The sequence below is a fragment of the Lonchura striata genome, chromosome 3, assembly GCF_050655825.1.
Source record: "Lonchura striata isolate lonStrDom1 chromosome 3, ASM5065582v1, whole genome shotgun sequence".
NCBI classification, from domain to species: domain Eukaryota; kingdom Metazoa; phylum Chordata; class Aves; order Passeriformes; family Estrildidae; genus Lonchura; species Lonchura striata.
Window position 1 is genome coordinate 72307361 of NC_140705.1, and position 21095 is coordinate 72328455.

General features: G+C 36.4%; 1 protein-coding gene across 4 annotated transcripts in view; it reads left to right on the plus strand.

Annotated features, from left to right (window-relative positions):
• WDR27 (WD repeat domain 27) overlaps nt 1–20661 on the plus strand; it is a 103132-nt gene extending 82471 nt beyond the window's left edge. For 3 of the 4 annotated variants that reach the window (XR_014953826.1, XM_085575445.1, XM_077782100.2), the window contains one exon: nt 7692–20661. Coding sequence is in view for 3 of the 4 variants with exons in the window: in XM_085575445.1 (XP_085431571.1) it covers nt 7692–7739 (48 nt within the window). In the remaining variant the exon portion in view is untranslated. The remainder of the gene's footprint in view (nt 1–7691) is intronic. The other variant, XM_085575446.1, reaches the window with a different exon arrangement.
• Nucleotides 20662–21095: the final 434 nt, after the last annotated feature.

A 21095-nucleotide genomic window follows, 5' to 3' on the forward strand; every position in this document is an offset into this window, starting at 1 on the left:
ACTTTCCTTTCAATTCCAGTTGGAGCATGGCTTCATCCAGGAACATTGAAGCTGTTCAGCTTTTTTATCAGAAAACAAAGTGCTGACTGAGTATGAACTCTCAAAAGAAATAAATTCCAGATACGAATGCTTACAGGCTGTTTAGATATTCTAAATTTATAACAAATTGTAAAAATTTAGGTTGGATTAGTCTAACAATGAACAAGTTTATTTCTTCTACAGTTTTTATGTATGTGAACAAGTGAAGTAAGACATTATAAGCTTCCTCAGTGTAATATCCTGAGGCAAGCCAGCTGTATTTTAAATGGTGTTGTGTATTTTTATATGTAAATTGATGTGTATTTATAAAGAGATAATAATGTTAACATAGCACTCTTATTTAAATGCATATTTCTGAACCTTTTGGGTTCAGTAAGAAAGACTGAAGTACTTTTTATCTGAAGCACAACCAATACATAACCAACTTTTAAAGTTTGAGGAAAGTAACAATAAACTGTATGTATGTGTATGGATATGAATTCATGTAGAAATGCCCATATATATGTGCATTGGTAATTTATGGCATGATTTTACCTAAAAGCAGAGGAAATGTTTATGGCATGTTTTTAATTTCTTATTGATGTAAAGGAAAGAAAATGGACGCCAAAGAAGAATTAGCAGGGGTAATGAGATATAGGAATAGAAATTATTTTATCTGTGACAGAAATAAGATTGAAATAGCTTGAGGTGATTAGCATGGTACCTCTAATTAAGGTAAATTAGAAACCTGTTTCTTTGAATACAGGCATAATTGGCACATGAAGTCATACTATTGGTTGCCAAGTTTTGCACTAAGTGCATTAAATGGGGGATGGCAACATATGAGTATCAGACATAAACATATTTTTGTAGCTTATTCAATCAACATCACTGGTGCTGAATCGCTGTGTGGCACACTGTAGCAAGTTTTGGACATTTCATTTCAATAAATGCTTTACTGGCCTCAAGAAATGGTACCTATTATTGACTCAGAAAGCCAAACTCCTATGTACAAGGCAGCCAAGAACCATATTGCCAATTTGAGTAATAATACATGAAGAATAGTATGTCACAAATTGCATCATGGATGAGCAAAAACTCAAAATCACTCATCAGTTCTTACATGATGAGTGAAACAATTTTGATCCTTCTTATGGTGTCTGCAGCAGCTGTGTCTCAAGCATTGGTAAGTACTGTGCTGCTTTCCCTGTGGCCCTTCAGAAGCCCTTGCTCAGACTAAGTTTTTCCCTTGTCTGTAAATTAGCTGTGCTCTGTGTGGATTCCCAGAGCAGGAAGTATTGCTGTGCTACATCAGGCACATTGAAATTTGACTTCTGATGTAAGAAGCAGTGTGGATTATGGTGTAATTTGGGACTGGACATAGGAGGTCTCCCACCCTCTCACTGAGGATGGTGTGCATCCTCAGGGTGTGGGGGCTGTGTAGAATTCTGGAATGGAATATTGAAGCCTACAGAAACTAGAAATGTTCTTGCTTTAAGAATTTGGTGTCTGAGGTTTCCTTTGTGTTCTGAACCCACATCAACTCTTTTTTTCAAACAAGTCAAAATACCTCAAAACTCTTGGTAGGAAATTTGTTAATTATTTTAGGGGAAGTATAATTAAGTAATCTGAAGTAAGGGTCATCTTTCTGTGCATCTGTAATCTGTTAAGAGAAGTCAGAATAACTGATGAAGTGGCTTACATATGCATACTGTAAATTGAAGTTCTTAATTACAATCCTGGCCCCCAAGAAGTCAATTCGAGTTTTGCCAAGGGAAAATCTCCTACCTTAGATATGGGGCCTGTTTATTAATTTAAATAAAGCTGAATGCTTTTATGTATAAAAAGAGGTTGCCTGAACCTCAGATGGGAGCAGGAATTAGACATAAATGGCTCAGTCTTGTTTTGAATTTTCTTCTCCTGTTTTTTTTTTTACTTGAATACTTTTATAAATATTGGTGTGTTTTATTCCTCTTTATTCCTTAGCCTAGGAAAAGATGAAATAAATTATTCCATCTCACTGGGTTTTGATCTTTCCAGTTACAGTTCTTCCTTATGAACTTTTATGTCTGTAGTTTCTGAATTTTAGACTTGAAATATGCAGTAAGACATTTACTGCCTTTTGAACAAATGTTCAGCAAGTAACTCAGTTTATCTACTAGAAAGAAAAAATAATTTACTGGTAATATTTTTCCTAGTTATTTAGGTTGAGAAAAAAATTATATGATAGTATGGAGGAAATCTAGAGTGTTTAGAGATTGATAGAAGATAAAAGCAAGCAAGCAAACAGCAGCAACAAAAAACCAAAAACAAAACCAAAAGAAACCCAAAAGACCCCAAAAAAACCCTCCACAACCAAACTTGGTATTCCTAGATTTGTGAACATAATTTGAAATAGATCTTACATAACTGTAGTGAAGAGTCCAAGAACATGTTGATCAAGTAATTTTAAAAGATGAAAGAATTATTGGGAGTTACTGGTTTTATTTGCCTATAAAAATGTCATGTTAAATGAAATAGATGAGAATTTTGCTTTTATTGAGCACATAAATAATATTTATTAATGGCTGACAGCAAAGAAATGCAGGTGCTGAAGTAGCTAATACATTTAAAGTTATTATTATGCATTAGAGAAACTTCACAGGAGGCTCCAGGAACATCTGTCCAGAAGAGATGAACTTAATCTGAGTCATAAGGGAAGACAAAAGGTTTTAAAACTAAAGAAATAAGATGGGCAAACAGGGTGGACAGCACTGAGTGAAGGTGGCCCTAGGTGACCTGTTAGGCTTAACATAAACTTAGTGGAAGAAGGGTAGAGGAACTGCAGTGCATGCTTACAAAGTGTACAGGGAGCACAGACTACACCTTGCTGGCAGTGGAGTTATGCTTTACATTAAAGACAGCATAGAAGAGAGTCAAATTCATAAACCTCAACAATAATGAGTCCTGAAGAGGCAGAAATTCCAGTCCTATATGGAAAGAATAGAATATTTTTATACCTAGTTATCTTTAAATGTATCTGTTAATTTGTTTGTGTGACTAGTGACAATACAGGATATGGTGGATCAGTTACATTTGCATCATTCTTTTGATGGGGTTCTGCAAATATAAGTTGTCTAGAAAAATGTTGTTATTCCTTGGCCTCTCTACAGTCCCAGCATACTAACTTTGAGACATTGTTTTCCTCTTACAACTTTAATCTGTTGAATAGTTTGGCTTTCCGTACAGTTATCCTTCCTATCAACTCTAGAAAATACTTCCTCCTCTTTAAGGCAAAAAGCGTACCTAGAGCATTTCTATATAAACATCATCAGTGGTTCCTTTAATGGCTGTTTAATGTCTTATTCATGGTGGCCTCTGATCTTGAGTCCCTCTGGATAGGCAAGCCACCTCTGATATGCAAAGCATATCAAATACAGGAACTAGAGACGCTATTGATCAACCCTACCCATGCACTGAGCATAATGGGAGGAAAAATGTGAGCATGTCATCTACAGTTGCTATAAAAACTGAAGTTCTCAGCTTGAGTGACACTACCTGTACTTACCCCTGTATGGTTATGACTGTGTGATAAACCTCAAGTGTATCATTATGGTTATGTATGTATGTATGATTAAAAGCTCTTAACCTGTTTTTTGTATTTTCTTCTCAATTCTCATTTCTGCAATAGGAGAGCTATCTTAAGAATAAAAGTTTCTGTCTTCTGTCTGCAAAAAAATGTGGCTTTGATCTAACTGATTGAATGCTTAAGAGAGCAGCTGTCAAATTAAACACTCATCTTTCAAGAAAACAAATCTTTCCAAAGTGCTACTTACATGTCTTCTATTCTTGGCTTAAACTACAAAATCAGAGTTGCAAAGCTTTCATGCACTATAGATCTTCAGGACTAAAGGTGATGAATTCTACATTGCTTTAGACTCCACTTTCTGAACAGGAAAAATATAGTAAAATCCAATTTCATAATGTCTCCTTTTCCTGTTGCTCTTGCTTGTTGGTAGTTGTGAAACAAATGCAAAATTCAAGAGCACTGGTTCCACTTGTGGCCTCTTATTTTCATAAAATAGTTTGAATAATGAAAGCTGAAAATACTAACCCCCTATAAACAATATTCCCATCTGTTCTGCTTAGATACTGGACTTTTGGCCAGATTATACTTTTTGCTGTGCAGCTACTGAGCTTAAAAATTTTTGTCTCTACTTGCATATTATGCATATTTATACTGACTGAAAGAAAACAAAAGAATGTTATGTACCTGTGATGTGAAACCAGCTGAAATTGCTTTAATTCTTGTTATTCCCTAAAGTACAGGACGTTTTGAAGCCTGGCCTGTATATGTATACATATACATATGTATATGTGTGTTGTGTGAAATATTAAAACAGAATATTCATTTGATACATTTCTATACAAATTCAACTGTTTGTGTTTGTGGCTTAAGAATATTCCAGGTCTCTAATTTGCAGCATGTTTTTTGGGTTTATTTTTGGTGTGATATTACTGCAGAAACAAATTTACCTCCAACCAAAGGTAATTCTAGAAAAATAAGATATTATGTTGATATCAAAGGTAATGCAGTAGGTAATGTCTTGAAATTCATATTGTTAACTGACATCCTTCCAACATTGCATGTACTTGTTTAGCTTAAAGATCCAATAAAATCCAATAAACTTTTATATTTTGTATAGACCATGAACTAAAAGAGAGCTGTGTTCAAGAACTTGTTCTCCTCCACATCCTGGTGCCAAATGTCATAGGTTTAAAAACTTGCATTTTTTTAAAAAGCTTGAATTTTTTGTTAAATCTCTAAAATGCTCAGAACTTCAATTTTATCCTCAGTCCTACTTGAAGGTATTTTCTTCCCTCATATATCTATCAATATAGAAAATAGTCAACACTTTCATAATATTCCATAATGTTCTAGTGGTTGTTCCATAGGAACCCTTTAAATATGTGTCAAATTATTCAAAGGACTGATGCCAAGATTTGAATATGTAATAGTAAGACATAATTAGTTTGGGTGATTTTTTTTTTATTTTTGTTTTGTTTTGTGTTTTTACTTTTTAATGGTGGGTAGTATATTGACTTAACTACTATAGAGATTTCAAGTATAATGTAAAACAGTTTTGGAGTAGCATGTTTGGGAGCTGAGAGGTTTGAATGAAGTAACATGCTTGCATTATTTGAAAATGTAATGTTGGCATAAGTTAAGCATTAAAAAAAATCTTATTGAGATTTCTATGGATTCTAAATACAGTTGCAAACACAATTAATTTTAATAGCTCTTAAGTGTGATAAATAAAGAATTTCAAGGGTCCTACAGGCTAGATTTTTAGTAAACTCTTTATTATCTGTGTTAATACAAATTGCAATTAGCTTTCTCCTGTTATTATATTGCTATTACGCTATTAACTCAAATTTCTATATTGCCTGAACACAAATGTAATGGAGCTCAAGACGCATTTGGACAATGCTCTTGGACACGTTGTATGACTTTTGGGGATATCACATGAGGATTGATCACGCATTGCAGTTTTTGATGTTCTGGTTGGACATTAGAGAAAAAATTTGAAAGACAACTAAGAAGGCACTTAAACACTGGAATGAGTTGTGACATTTCATTAAAATTTTTCAAGATTTAGCCAGACAAAGACATAGCTAAGCTCATCTAATGTTTTCTGTAGTTACAGTTAGAGCCAGGAAGATGGTCAAGATTATCTCCTTAGTCTTGTAAAACTTCATTTAATTTAAAATTATTTTATTTTAAATAGAAATAAACAGGTTTTTTATATTATCTCCTGTTATAGAATAGAATTAATCCCTGATTTTTCAAGTTACATTAGTTTTCTTTTGATAGCATGAAATAACAAAAGCATTTTCTTTTTGTTTTTGTGCACACAATAAATGGCTACAAAAATTTAGAAAGGACTATTACTTAGGTATTTTACATTTACGTCATCTTTCCAGTATGTCCTGGTTTTTGCAGGGACAGAGTTAATTTTCTTCCTAATAGGTGATGTGATTTGGATTTAGTATGACAATAATGTTGAAAACACACTGATGTTTTAGTTGTTGCCAAGTAGTAGTTATACCAAGTCAAGGATTTTTCAGTTTCTCCTGCTCTGCCAGCAAGAAGGCTGGATGGAGAGAAGAAGTTGTGAGTGACACATCCAGGACAGATGACTCAAACTGGCCAAATTCTATACCATATGATGTCATGCTCAGTGTATATAAACTGAGGGAAAAGCTGGCTTGTGCATCTGGTGCATCTGCTTGTGAAGTGTCAGTGAGTGGTGAGCGTTGTGATCACTTGTTTTGTATATTATAATTATTTCATCATTATTGTTATCATTAACATTATTGTTATTTTCTTCCTTTTGTGTCCCATTAAACTGTCTTTATTTCAACCCACAAACTTTCTCACTTTTATTCTTCTGATTCTCTGCCCCATCCCTCCTTGGAGCGGAGCAAATGTGTAAGCAATTGGCTGTGTGGTACTTAGTTGCTGTCTGGAGTTAAATAAAAACACAATAGTAAGTTGCAGAGGTAGATACAGACATATTAGAAGTCTTTGGAAATATGTTATTATCTTGGATAGCTGTAAAAAGTAGAGTTAGAGAAATTAGATTGGATGGTTCTGGATAGTCTATACTTTCAGGTTACTTAAGAAAAAAGAAAATAATGGAATATAAGTCACTGTCTTGGGAGATAACACTTATGAGAGATTAGAAAAATTAATCATTGGAGATATTGAAGCAGGGACTACAAACCCAAGAAGATAATTTATTGACCACAGAGTTCCTTTATCCAGAGGAATAAACAAATGGGTCAATGTATCAAAGAAAGAACAGATGCAGAAAAATGAAGATGCAAAAAGTTAACCAAATGAACTGGTCAGAGCATGAGAGGCCTGTTTGGTTCCAGTCCTACAGATTTTTTATCACTGGTGAGAAATAAGTGTAAATCCTAATATGCAAAGCATAAACACCTTGAATTTTTAATGACTAATAAGTGGTATCATTTGTAGATCGTCCCTTCCTTTCTGAAATACAGCAGGTTTTCAAGTGCTTGTTTGTAGGAGCAAGTGCAGAAAATAGTGTTGCCTCTAATTTCATAATTAAGATCTTCTCAATCTGGTGAAAGAAAGCTGAAGGTTCTTTATGCATGTCTTCAAGACTTGCCTCTGCATAAAATTTTTCAACACACTTTCATACAAAGGAAATTCTTACTCTACACTTAACACCAATAAAAATCAGAAAACTGTATTTGTTGGTATGCTTGATTTAATTCACAGTATTTTCCATCTTCATTTATTCCAGCTCGTTTTCTTATTTCTTCCATATTCTCTTCTTGAGTCATACACAGTGAAGTCTGTTTGACTTTCTATGTGGTTTTAACATATGCTTCAGTTTTACAGACTGTTGATGTGTTAGCGGATGTTGACACAAATTTGAAAATAGTTGGAAAAGAAAAATCTAAGTGAAATGGAATTTTCAGATTAGCTTGGTTGAGAAAAGTCTATGTTTTGGTTTTTTTTTAATGAATCCTGGACCTCTTAACATAGAAGTAATTTAAATATAATCTTAATGATCTTCATTTGGTTTGTTGCTCTAAAGAAAACTGCTTACTGGAAAGATCTTCATTAAAGACATATGTTCTTTTCTTTTGAACTGCAGCTCACCACAGCCACCTTGGATGGCAAACTTCGATTGTTTCTACCCTGATACTCGCCAACCTGTGGAGCTTTGGCCATGGTACTCTGAGAATAATGACTTGATGAGAGAAAGGAGACTGGTAACTGGCCAGAAGCAAGTAGCATAATATTCCCTTTTAAACTACAGTTTTCTTCTTATATTATTTTCAGGAAGTTCCTCAAGCTGTTCTCAAAATTTTTCTGCTGTAAAACCCGTTACCTTTATTGGAAAAACAAGGATGAAAGATCACAAAAAGGAGGAGACTACTCATTCTGACTTTGTTCTAGCAAATCACCACAGAAGTGGCTTTCAAAGGTCTTCTTGCGTTTTTATGGTTAGGTGCATTGTGTAGTGCTTTGCTAGATGGGCACCACTTTAATCTAGAAAATTCAAGTAAAATAACAAGTGTTCCATCTTTAAAGCTAGATCAGTTTGTGACAAATTTTTAAATTAGTCTGAAAGAAAGAAGGATTGTATGTCTTTCTGAAATGCCATGAAAGTCCTTCTGCTATACTTTGGGGTTACTGGAATCAGCATGGATTTTGTTTGACATTAGAATTTTGCTGGTTTACTATTTATACGGTTTTGTAAATTTCTTAGTGAACATGTGACAAATGTCCTCTCTTTAAAAGAATCTATTTCTGTCTTTTAAATAACTGTTAAATATTTTCAAAAATGCTAAAATAATATGAAAATAAAGTTATCAGAAAAAAAATGTTAATTTCTTGTATTATTCCTAGGTTACTAGTCTTGCTCTTAGAAAAGAGTTTTTAGACAACCTTTTTTGTTTTGGCTATACATTCTCATTCTTCATTGACTTTAGCTAAGAGTAGAGAGCAGATATATGACTGGCAAAAGGAGATGGAGTTTTTCTTTTCCTTGCAAAATTGTGCTGCCTTTTCAAAGTTAAAATTCCCACAACATAATTTATTAATCAGATTATGTAAAAAAATAAAAAGATGAAAAATTTGAGTTACTACCCCTACTTTAACACCAATCAGTAAATCCAGATCATTTTCAGTACTGTAAAGAATGTTTTATTTAATAGCTGTCCTTGATTTTTGTATATAATATTAAGTAGATCAAGTTATTTCTATAAATTGTTTAGTTTCCATTAAAAATTCTTTTGTAAAGGATTTAGAAGTTTTTTGATGAGCAAAATCATACACTGGTGGGATACACTGTATTCTCATGTTCTCTAGAACACAGTGATATAATCAATGACTATAGTAGTGCAGCCAGATCATACTCAGCAGAACTCTGAATATCAGAATAAGGTTTTGTGTGATCAAAGAAAATGTGAAATAACCCATTTCAATACTTTTAAATACTCTTTCAGTTCAAAATCAGATTAACCAAGAAATCATCCTCTATGTTGCAGCTAAATGCTGGTATGCCACATTTACAAATGATCGGCAAGATTTAAATTTTAATTTCCACCACAGGGGTCTTCAGGATGGTCTTATTCAAACTTAATTTAGCTAATTTTCTCATCTGCATGCTCTGAATTCCACACCAAGAGTCACTATCTAATACAGAAGATAGTCCATAGCTGTATTTCCAAGTAAAGTGTTTCTGAGCCGTGGGTTGCAACTTAGTAGTGACTGACTCTTCAGGCAGGTTGAAATATCTGCTAAAGAGCTATGAACTATAATTACGACTTTTTTAAAGAAGCACCACATTTTTTTGACAGAAGAATAATATCCTCAGGCTTAAGGCAGAAGACACTTAGAAAAACTATGAATTCTTGCTGCAAGCATGGAGTTTGTCACAATCCCCATTGGACTGAAATAAAAGGGAATTATTCCATTTTTTAGATCTCTTACCTTCTAGAACTACCTGCTGTTATTACCAGTCAAACAGTGTGTATCCTTCTAATCTTGAGCTAGTTTAATTTCTGAACTTTTCTTCCAAATATAATGTATTATCTCTCTTTCCTTAAAGTGAGACTCAGCTGTATGCTGCTTTCTGGTAATTTTATAAAGGCCTTTTTCAGGATAGAAAACTCTTTGGGGCATTTTGACTGTGACCACAGCATCATCACTCCATGCTGAATAGGGACATTCATCTGTTCAGCCCTTGCAGATGTGCAGCTCTTCCACAGCCCAGAAATTTGTTAACCCCTTTTTCCCTCAGGGGAGACAGAGAATCTGCCCTACCACACAGGCACTAGAACTTTTCAAATGGAAATTCACTGTAAATTTTTTCCATCTTAAGAAAGAAAAAAAATCCCCCCCTGGACTCCTCATAAATGCTTGAATGCTTGTGGTTTTGAGAATGGAAAACTTTAGCTGACACACTTCAAGTTTGGCAAAGTTAAGTGCTTGAAAGAATATTTTTCTAATGGCAAATAGGAGGAAAAAACTGTTGTGGATGGTGTTACCATCTTATAATATTATATTTAGAACTTTCATAATTGCTAGAATTTTCATAATCATAATCCTTCTGAGATCTCTTTAATAGAAGGACACAGGAGAGTGTACTTAATTGCTAGTTAAAGTCATGAGGGTGTATACAGAGAAGCAGCATCTATACCTTTGTGTTTTTAACAGGCAAACCTGACAGTCTATATGTTCAGTTTCTGTTCTAAAGACATAGCTATTTGAAATTAGAAAATCCCAAAAACAGATAGGAAAGATTCCTGGTTAGCTAAGGTGGATAGCATGCTCCATCTAAAAACAGTGACACAGCTGCAAGTGTAAATAATTAACATGCCATTTAAAGGAATTTTGAGTATATTTTCAGACTTCTTTTAGGGAAAAAAGTGATTACAATATAACTCCCAAATAGCTTAAGAAAATTGAAAGTCTTGCTTTAAGGAATATGTAGCAATATGTGAGGAAAACAGCTGACAGAAGAATAGTCTAGTTTTATTAAGTATCTGCTATGTCATCTGTCCTTGAGTGTCCTATATGCTGGGGAAAGGAGTGGTGGTGTCGTGACTTTCTGTGTGCTGTTATGTGGGGGACTTTCTCAGCTGAACATCTACCAAATGCCACAGAATTCTTAAAATGCACACCACTTCTTTTCTGGTGTGGTAAAGGTCAGAAAGCACAGCAGGGTGGCCAGCACTGTTGTGAAGCAGATGCTGTTAGAAACTGTTTGGAATTAAGCAATTTGCAAAATGTCAGGTATATAAATTTGCAAAATATCAGGTCCCCAGTATTCTGTATAGAATCAAATATACAGGCAAGCTTGGATTGTACCATCAGGAGGAGGGGAAGAGGAAGCCCATGAACTCTGCTTTCTCTTGGCCTTTTCTATCTCATTAATTCACCATGAATGAAGTGCTTTTTGGATGTATTCTCCAAGACTATATTGCTTTCCATTATACATTATGATTGCATTTAGATACAAAGTTATATAACTCTGGAATATATGGAGGTAGTCAGCAGCACTTATTTTCTTTTTTCCATTAATTTTTCATTAAATCATACCAAATTCTCTTTTCAGAACTGTGTTGTAGCTTTTATTTTCCCTTTTAAAAAATGAATAGAGCTATTTGTCTCATGTCATTTTACTGCAGAAAGAGAAAATATCAATAAAAATATATAAAACTTGAAAAAAAAAATTGGTGCATGCCTAATAAGTAAAAATTAAGTAGTAGGGAATTCCTGTTAAAATCTAATTTAACATGCCTTGCTTCAATGCATGAGTGGCAGTCCAAAAACATGGAGCAACATAAACTAAAGACTAAAATATGATCTTCCCTGAAATCCTTGCAGGTTTGAAAGTGAAGTTAAATTAAGGTGAGTTAAATCTCTAACTTTACTTCCCTCCAAAGGCAATGCAGTGAGGTAGCACTAAATGCTTCTACTAGGCTATGTTGATTCAGCCTCAGCTGAATTGTCCTCTTTTAAGGACAATGTAAGATGCTGTTCTGGGAGATGCTGCTTTTTTATCCTATTGTCTACACTGAACCCACCAGCATTCTCATGATCATTTAAGCCAAATTCTGCTCTTCAGAATTCTGCACTTTATTAAAACCAGAGTAATTCTGCATATTTTTATGAAAAAGGTACAGCTGTTAGTGAACTCCGTCTCAGGTATTTTAATAACTTTGAAGGGGAAACAGTATACTTGTGTTAATAACAAATTTTTGTTGACAAAATGGTATAGAGTCTAAAAATTGAATACACCTGTGAAGGGCTACAGAAGTCGCTGATGTCTGTGCTAACTGGTTTATGTTAAATCTTTATGTTTGGTGTGAATATAGTGTCTTTAACTAAAAACTAATGTTCATTCAAAAATTAGTGTTAAACTGAACGTCTTTCATATATATGTTTTCATGAAAACTGCACGTTGTTAAAGGGAGATACTAGACCAAACAGAGTAAATGATGTGGCATAAATTATATTTATTGCTATGATGAATTTGTTTTAGCAAAGCAATGTGCACTCCATTAGATTAGTGTGCAATCCATCAGATTAGGACCTTCCAAATTAGTTTTATGTTGTGTCTGAAATGAAATGAACCACAATTAAACATTTCCACTGACTTAGGTAATGTATACAATGAAACTCATACCTTCCCTTCTGTCCAAACAAGAGAGAGATTTTTACTTCTTTGGTTTAGTTTTGCTGGATGAAAATATGTTCCAAAGTACAAAGGTATTGTAAAATAATGTTACAATTAGCTTGCCTCTACCATCCGGTCCCAGAAGACCCCCTGGGAAGTCATTCCAAAGACCAGCCCAACAACCCAAAGCATTTACTTCTAAATCATTCATAAAAGATGTTTGTCTAAACTGCTCCTCAAAACCTCTGGTGACAGAGGTTCCACAGCTTTCCTAGGGGGGAAATCCCCTTGGTGCAATTTAAACCCATTATTCTCTGTCTTAATCCATTAAGTAGAGAGGATAATTCATTATCTTCTTGTTTTAGCAACTCTCTACATACTTGACATTTGTTATCATGTCTCCCCCTGAGACTTCTCTTTTCTACTTTAGACAAAACCGGTCATTCAGTCTATCTTCAAAGGTCCTGTTTTCTAGACCTCTGTTAATTTTTGCTTTCTCTGAACTTTCTATAGTCCCATGTTCCTCTTTCTGGCAGTGCAGTGCTCTCAAAAGTTTAGATCAGTATGTGCTGTGCTAGTGCAGTTGGGGTGAAGGCATGGCTTGGTGCCTCTTAAATATGGAACTCATAATCTGGCATTCCACTGTGCTCTTTTGTCCACAGATATGTGGCAATACTGACTCATGTCCATCCCCTAGGTTTGCTGGATCCTTCATTTCAGCTAATTTTTCCAGCTGGCCACCATCATATTGCATTCTGATCTTGTGCTCCAAACTGCCTCCAGCCCTTCAGTTTTTATTTTTATTGTTTTCTGTTAATCAGATCAGTAATGATGCCAGAGAGTAGAGAAAGTGGATTGCCTGCTGATTTGGCTCCTAGGTTATATATTCACTATCAAAAAAGGTATTCTTTTGTTTCTATTGCTCTACATGGACATGCTCATGAGAGAAGATTTTTAGTGGATAATTACCTGAAATTACTGTTCCCAGTGAAGGCAGGGCACTTCAGCTTTTACTGATGTTGCTGAGGACAACAACATGTGTCATTGTTACTTTATTATTTCATGGTGCAAATTTTCTCTTCCTTCACTCATCCAGACTTTGTGTAGAGGCATTAGTCCTCTGCTGCAAATAACAATTTATATGCAGACATTTTAGTTTTATCTGAAGGCATGGGCTTTGAAACACTGTTGGTCTCACTCTCCTTTTAGGTTCAAGGAGGTTCATACAAATCATAGAATAGTTTGTGTTGAAGGGAACCTTTAAAGGGCACTTTGACCAGCTCTTCTACCACGAGCAAGAACATCTTCGGCTGTATTAGATTTCTCAGAGCCCCACACAGCCTTGTTTTGGGTGTTTCCAGGGTTGGGGCATTTATCAGCTCTCTGGACAACCAGTTACAGCATTCCTACCATGAGAAAGGCAATAGGTGCTTGGACCAGCTATGTTGGCCAAAATGACTTCATGATTGTTTTATACTGAATCTCTCCAGTAATTTTCGAAGAGTGGTTCCTCATTTGCACTGATAGAATTAAGGCGAGTTAAATGTCTGACTTTACTTCCCGCCAAAGTCATTGTAGTGAGGTAGCAATAAATGCTTCTGTTTGGCTGTGTTGATTCAGCCTCAGGAAATTATCATCTTTTAGAAGAGACAGCAAAAAAACCCCAAACTATTACTATTCTCATCTTCAAGATGGCATTTTCTGATGTTTTATGCAGCTTCCATGTAAAGGCTACATTGTGCCACTGCAGGAGCCTACTGGACCTACTGGAGGTTCCTGGCTGCTGCTTCTATCATTAGCTGTGTCAAGGATAAGGAGCTTGGATATTATTGCATAATATGTCTCTGAGCAGTTGAATAAGAAGAAGAATAGAATTCTGCAATTTTCTTGAAGCCAGAGGAAAAAAGAAAGCTATGTAAGGTAAGCTATTTCTCCATCAGATTCTTCCTGTGACAATTAATAAGAATAAAAGCAAAGAATAAAAGTTAACCTGATTTTTATGACCCTTGTTTTAATTTAAAAGCAGGGCAGGAGTTCAAAGGTCTGAGTCTCATTAGGCTTAAAGTCTTAATCCAACATTTTTTAAGTCTTTACATGAAAGAAGACTTCTAGTCATCTACCGGTATCACCCAGTATCTTTCTGCTTGTGGCAATTGCAGGGAGTAAGCTTAGGCACACCAGATCTTCCTGATACATTCTGTTGTTTTGAGCCACAGGGAAACAGTAAATAAGAAAAGGCAGCTATCTCTTAAATACAGGCTCAAATTAAGGGTTCACTGGAATATTGTTTGAGTACTTCCCATTTGTCTGTGGGGTCTGTAAGGGCAAATTTATCCTAGAGCCATCTTGCAATGTGAGCTGTGAAAACTAACTACACAGAGTAATGTAGTTGTGGTTCTGCTTCCATGCTGTTGCTTAGAGATCTGCCAAAATGCCTGGATGAACAGCTTTTTACTTTCCCAGGGCAACACCTGCCCCTAAATTTACCATTTAATCTCTCCTTTAGGCAGAGAGAGATGCCTGTGTGTCGTTTACTCTCCCTCAACGCCCAGAAGTGTCTAGTTTTACCCACTTGCATATGGGGCTCACAGGCAGCTGCCAGTCCCTGGGTAGGAAGCATTGCCTCACGTCTGTGCACACTGACTAACCAATCCCAAAGCCAGGCCTTGGGGGAGGATGCTAGTTTCAGGTAGTAGCAATCCCCCAAAAAAGGAGACCAGAGGCTGAAATTGTTCCTGGCCCAATGCCATGCACTCGGCTAGGGTTGCACCAGAGGCGAACTTGACTTAATGAGTATAAAACACACTCTCCGCGACCACTGAGCTAAAGATATCTTGAGAAAAGAAAATAATAGCTGAAAAAAATGAATGAAATGTCTTCCACCCTGTGTGATCCTGTGCTGTGAAAAACACAGTTACAAGGAGCTTTTTCCCCTTCTCTAGTTGAAACCATTGTGATCAGTGGTCTGACATAGTGGAACATTTAATTTTACCCATTATTCCTTTTTGCTCCCACTCATGAAATCATAACAGTGAATATAGTCAAGTGAAGCATGATGTATACCAATGGTATTCAGTAAATGAAAATTATCTTTTTAGTTCACTCATCCAAAGGTTTTGTCACTCACTGCATTTTTTGTTTGATTGTTTGCTTTTTAATCTCAGGATAGTAAACTGCACTGAAAGGAAACAAAATTATGTAATAAGACAGTGGTAAAAAAGTAATTTCATGTTTAATTCAAGAGATAAGTTATTTTATTATGTTTTAGAAATATTTTTGTATTTGTACTTTTCAGATTGCCAGCTGATACCTTAATACAACTAATCTTTATAATCTCACTCTTAAGCACCTATTAAAATGGTTTGTATGCTAAGAAAAGGCAGAATAATCTAATATCCAATGATTAAAATAAAAATTGTAAGGATGATGTGAAAGAAACATAGTTTGGGTGGAGGAAACTGGAGGTTTGACATTTTTCTTCCAAGTATGGACATCCACTAAGGATAATGAAGTTGCACACCCATTATATATGTCATAATATACACACACCATCATCATCCCTCAAAGTCTTTTGGCAGACAGACTGGAAAAACGTTTTAAAGTTAATAAATGACAATGGTAACTAACACCTAGCAATATCCCTATGAATTTCATATTTATTGTGTAGGTAATACATTACTTAAGAAGACACATATAAAATATAATTAGGAAGGGAAATAACTTTCTCCCAAATGAAAACCTGTAAGAAGGGTGAGGTTTCCTCCTGTAGTGCTTTTTCCAAGTTCCTTTTACCAGTAGGTTGCAAATTATGTGAAAGATACCAGAGATTCAAATCCCAACCTTCTAAAAGATTCCCTATGAATATAAACTGCCTGTATTTTCTCTAAATTAGCAGAATAAATGATATTCAGAAAATAAATCTGTTAAGTGACTAATTTTATCAAGACCACATGTTATCAAGACTAAATGTGATAGCAAAAGCTATAGCCAAACCAGAAAGGATTTTTTTTGATAATACTGAATCCAGGCTCATGGGACCCTGGCATCAGGTAACCCACTGAAGAGTTTTCCCCATAAAACTGAACTTCAGTGTAATAGAAAACACATATTACTATAAAAATTATAAACAAAATGAAAATAGTTGTTACAGCCACTTCCTCCCTATCCTAACTCCTTCACTGATACTCAGTTGGAAAAACTTTCTAATATAGAAGTTGGGATTAAAATGCAATGTCAGAAAAAGACATTCTGAGCTATTCCTGGGTCTCTTGACCCTTAAGCTAGATGCTTGTCTGCCTCTGCTTTTGCAATTTGCCATTCACTGCAAAAAAAGGACTCTTCTAGAGTCCTTTACTTTGAGTAAAAAAAGACTCAAATGAAATGCTTGAGGCTTCAAAACTTATCCTTGGAATTTTTTCCTTAAGGGAAAGAGCTCTGCAGAAATTCAAAGCTCCAGTCACAATTAGCTCCTGTTTCCCTTGCCCTTCCTTTGTGTGCATGCTTCAGAGGGAGAGTGAGTATGTCTCTGGCTCCCATCTGAAACTGAATTAACAAATAGCCCCATCCGTGGTGCTGACAAAATGAGAATCTCTTCCCAGGAAAAGCTGTATTGTTAAAAGGGCTTTGTTCTAAATGGGGACAAAAGGTCAAAGAGCAGACTTTGGGGTTTATTTCCAAACATGGGCTGATTTCCAGGAAATTCTGCTTCATGAAAGAAAAAATGAAGTTCTGCTCTCCTTACTCCTCCTGTCTGGTTGGTAGGCAGACAGGCTGCCTGCCTCCATATCCTTGCTGTTCATAATAGGAGGGATCATAGGAAGATGGCTTGTTGACAAGACGGATACCTGGGAAGGGGATCCCCAAAGTCCCAGGTGAGGCCCAAGAGATAGTGAATAGCTATTCTTATTCCCAAGCAGTGCAAGGAACAGGAGGGCCTAGAAGTCTGAAAATCAAAATTATTGGATGGGCAAGAAGCCCACTGCTTGGCCATGGGGCTGGCCCTTATGGTCAGGGAGAAAAGCTTGGAGACCTGGTAAGGCTGCTTACTCACCTTGGAGTAGCCTCTACCACCCACAAAATTCAAAGGCCTTCAGATCCCTCGCATATACTGGGAGAGCCTGAGCAAAAAAAGAGACGTGAAGACCTCAAACACATCCTTTGCCAGGACACATACAGAGAAACTAGGAGCCCAATGTATAGATGGGCTGAAATGAAAAAACAGCAGCCTTTTCTCATGGGAGATTATCATCTCCATGAAAAATTTCCACCAGAGCTAGTCAACCATCCTGTATCAGCAAACTCCAGAAATGTACAGGATTTGAAGGTGCTAAGAACTAGAGTGCTCATTTGCTCTGACAGGATGTGTTTACAAATCCAGCCTAGAAAATATCTTGCTACTCCACTCTTTCAGAGAATAAAAAAATCTGTTGGCCCTTATGCAGTTTAAAAAACACTTAATTGCTTTTCTATCTACTAGTATTCTCTCAGATGGTCTGAAATCCTGAATGTCTAGGCTGAGAATAGACTACACTCATCAGTTCATTCTCACTCACTTTCAATGTGTGTTTGCAGAAGAACAAGAGATTTTGGTTTTTATATTTTTGTACCATAAATCATTTTCTGTTAAGCCATTTATCATTTTGATGAAGTTTTCAATTAGAACATGACTAGAATATGACTAGACTGACTGGCAAAATCCCTATGAAAGTAGTAAATTCAAGATGCATCAGAATGCACAGCAACTGCATGGGATTGCCAGGCTATGAGAAGCATAATTTCTCAGTGAAACCCCCTGCACAGCTGCTAGACCTGGCAGATCAATTTGTATTCCAGTGGCTTAAATTCAATAGCAGAACCACAGCTTCCAATTGTATTGACTTGGTTTCACTGAACAAAGCAGGAAGTCAGAGAGGCTTTCCCTGAGCCCAACTGCAGTTTTAAAGTCAACTGCTTGCAATTCAAAACCTGTCTCTTATGTTATTTTGGAATCCTCTCCCTATTTTCTCCCCAGAGATTACAGACCACAGGGGATTCACAGGGCTTACTCAGCCCATTGCCATGCTACATGCAACAGAGAGCCAGTCTTTGGGACACGCCAGCCACAGCACTGACACATTGCCCCAGTGGTCTGCAGGGTCTCTGCCTGCAATGTTACTTGGGATAAGGCTATGACAGATTTGTGGGATGTCTGTTGGATGTCCCTTATCAGGAAGTCCTGATAAATCATGTGAGATTTGTCCTACAGTAAGCACAATGGATTTGTGTTGCTGTCTGGAAATTCTTGTGTTGTTCCTTGCTGGAACAGTGGGGCTCTGCTCCCTCTGCTTGGGAGAATATCTTGTTTCTCAAGACTCTGTCCTCAAAGGCTGATGAGAAGACACCCTCCTAAATTTTTTTGCCATGACGTTCTTTGTGAAGATTTAAATATGAAATGCCAAAAAAACAATGCATGCAAAAAAAAGAATGTAACTTCCAGCTTCAAATGTGGAGGGTGATAATGAAGTTCATGGAACATATGGGAAACAGTACTGCTCTGTTTAGCCACTTGGCTTGAAATGTAGACTCCACGGTGCTTGCTATGCAAACAATGCTCAGTTGATCTATCAAAACAAAAATCATGGCCATATATAATACTAACGATTAAATGCTTATTCTCCAGGATCACATAACATATGGCTTTGTACTAGAATGTACACAGCCCCAAAGGACATCATGTGAATATAAAAGGTTATTGACTCACGATGCCCTGGTTGCGTTCTCTGGCAACATCTCTTCAAGAACAGAGACACATACATAAGTATGAGGACTCTAATGGGTTTTTTTTCCACCTTCATCTTAAGGCATTACTGCCAGCTGTGTTTAGGATTTTTAATAGCAAAATTACACATATTGGTAACTTTGAACTCTGGATTGCGCTGATGATCTAAGAAGCCAGATAGAAGGATGAAATAATGACGTATTGCAGCAATGTTGAAAATTAATTTTTTTTCATCCTGTTCTGCATGATGCTTTTCTTCTGATATTTAATTCCTTCATAAGATAATAAATAAAAGATGGGGCAAGAATAGCTTGCCTTGATTTGTGCAGATCCTCAGAAATACTGTTGGTGTTAGACACAGACTTTTTGAACCTCAATCCTCTTACTGTTTTGGCTTCTTCTCAAGGACTTTTTTATTTCACTTTTCTTGGATTCTCTTCTCCTCTTGCTACCTTTGTTGTATGTCACACACATCTTTTTTATAATTCCTATTAGACCTGCTTGGCAACCTGGAAACCTTTGATTTGCTGAGCTAAGGAAGGCTGTTGATGGTCCCCACAGTTCTCCTTCCATGCTTCCTCTTCCTTTGGCAGCTCTTTAGGGGTCTTGCCCCTGGCGCAGATGTGTGGGCTCTGCTGTTTTCCACCAGAGTAGAGGTGCACAGAGGCAGGAGGGAAGGGATATGGTTGGTACAGGAGTCCAGGCAGGTCCTCTGAGGTCCTTGGGGACAGAGAAGGAGCAGTATCTCTCCTGGATGGGAGTGATGGCAGCCAGGGTCTAGCAAATATGATATTAGTAAGTGCACAGAGGTACTGAAATCTCCTACCAAGAGGGAGCAGCATGCAAGGCTCCTCCTTTGGGCAGGAGTCACTGCCTGGGTGGCTATACCAGAGTCCTGGCTGCAGGACACTGTACCCAATACCTGGAGTCACCTTTCTCCTTTCCACTGCAGATTGCCATCTCTCTATGCATATTTAACACCTGAAGCACAGTGTGAAAACATCATTGCAGTTTTTCAAATCAAAGTTGGATTAGCAGGATTTGCACAATAATTTGTATACCAGTCTTGTCTCTGTTTTGTTAATTGTTCATTCTGAAGTGTTTCTATCTAAATATAGGCCTTGTAATAGGGTTTGTTATTTAATATTTTACACTACTTACGTGTGTAAATAAACAGTATGTTTGAATATGTGAAAGGTACAGATGACTTATAAACTGAGCCACCTGCAGTTATTTCATAAAACCTAGTCCTTAGATTGGATGTAAAATTAAATTTCAATAAATTTAACTCTTTTAGCAGATAATTGCTCTGTCTTAGAGGTCTTCCTCTCTGATTTACATATGGATTTTAGCAGGAATAAATAAGTACTAGATGAAATTCTGCTTCTATGTTAGTCTGTTGCAAACTCTACAAGAAGAAACATCAACGTTCAAAATCCCAGAATTTACAAAAACATTATTTTCATGCTCAACAGTTTCTGATTAAGTTTTTTTTTTTTTTTTTGAATGCTGTTCTTATGCTCTAAGTATTTTCCTGTTAATCTGATGCTTTCTAATGCTCTGGAGAATTAATTAAGTCCTTTACTTTCCCTTACTCTAGCAGTTGCCTTAGTCCACAGAGGTGTAAGTGGAGGTGTAGAGCTGTAGATTTACATAACAAACCTGTAGTAGAGGCTGGGGGAGAATCTTGGATTAATTATTCTCCCTCCACCCCACTCGCGAGTCACGAGTCACGAGCTGCCTCACTTCAGAGCTATCTCAGCTGCAGGGCTGTGTGTTGGCCATGTCACTGGGAAAACAACCATGATGGTTTGTCCAGGAATTAAAAATCCCATGCTCCACAGCTGTTGATATTTTGCTTCCTGAGCCAGATTTAGGCAACATATCAGTAGTTCATAAATGAAATCTTTTATCTTCCCTGCCTCTGTTCAGCTAAAGCTGTAAACAGGAATTTTTCTAAGCTGAGCTTGGCTGAGTGTGGCTACAGCTGTTAATCAAACTGAGTAAATGTAAACATTTGATCGTCTAGAAAGTACGGAAAGGTATGCTTTGTTCTCAGCTGAAATCAGTCATGCTGACCCACCAGAGCATTGCAATATGTCTTCTGGGCT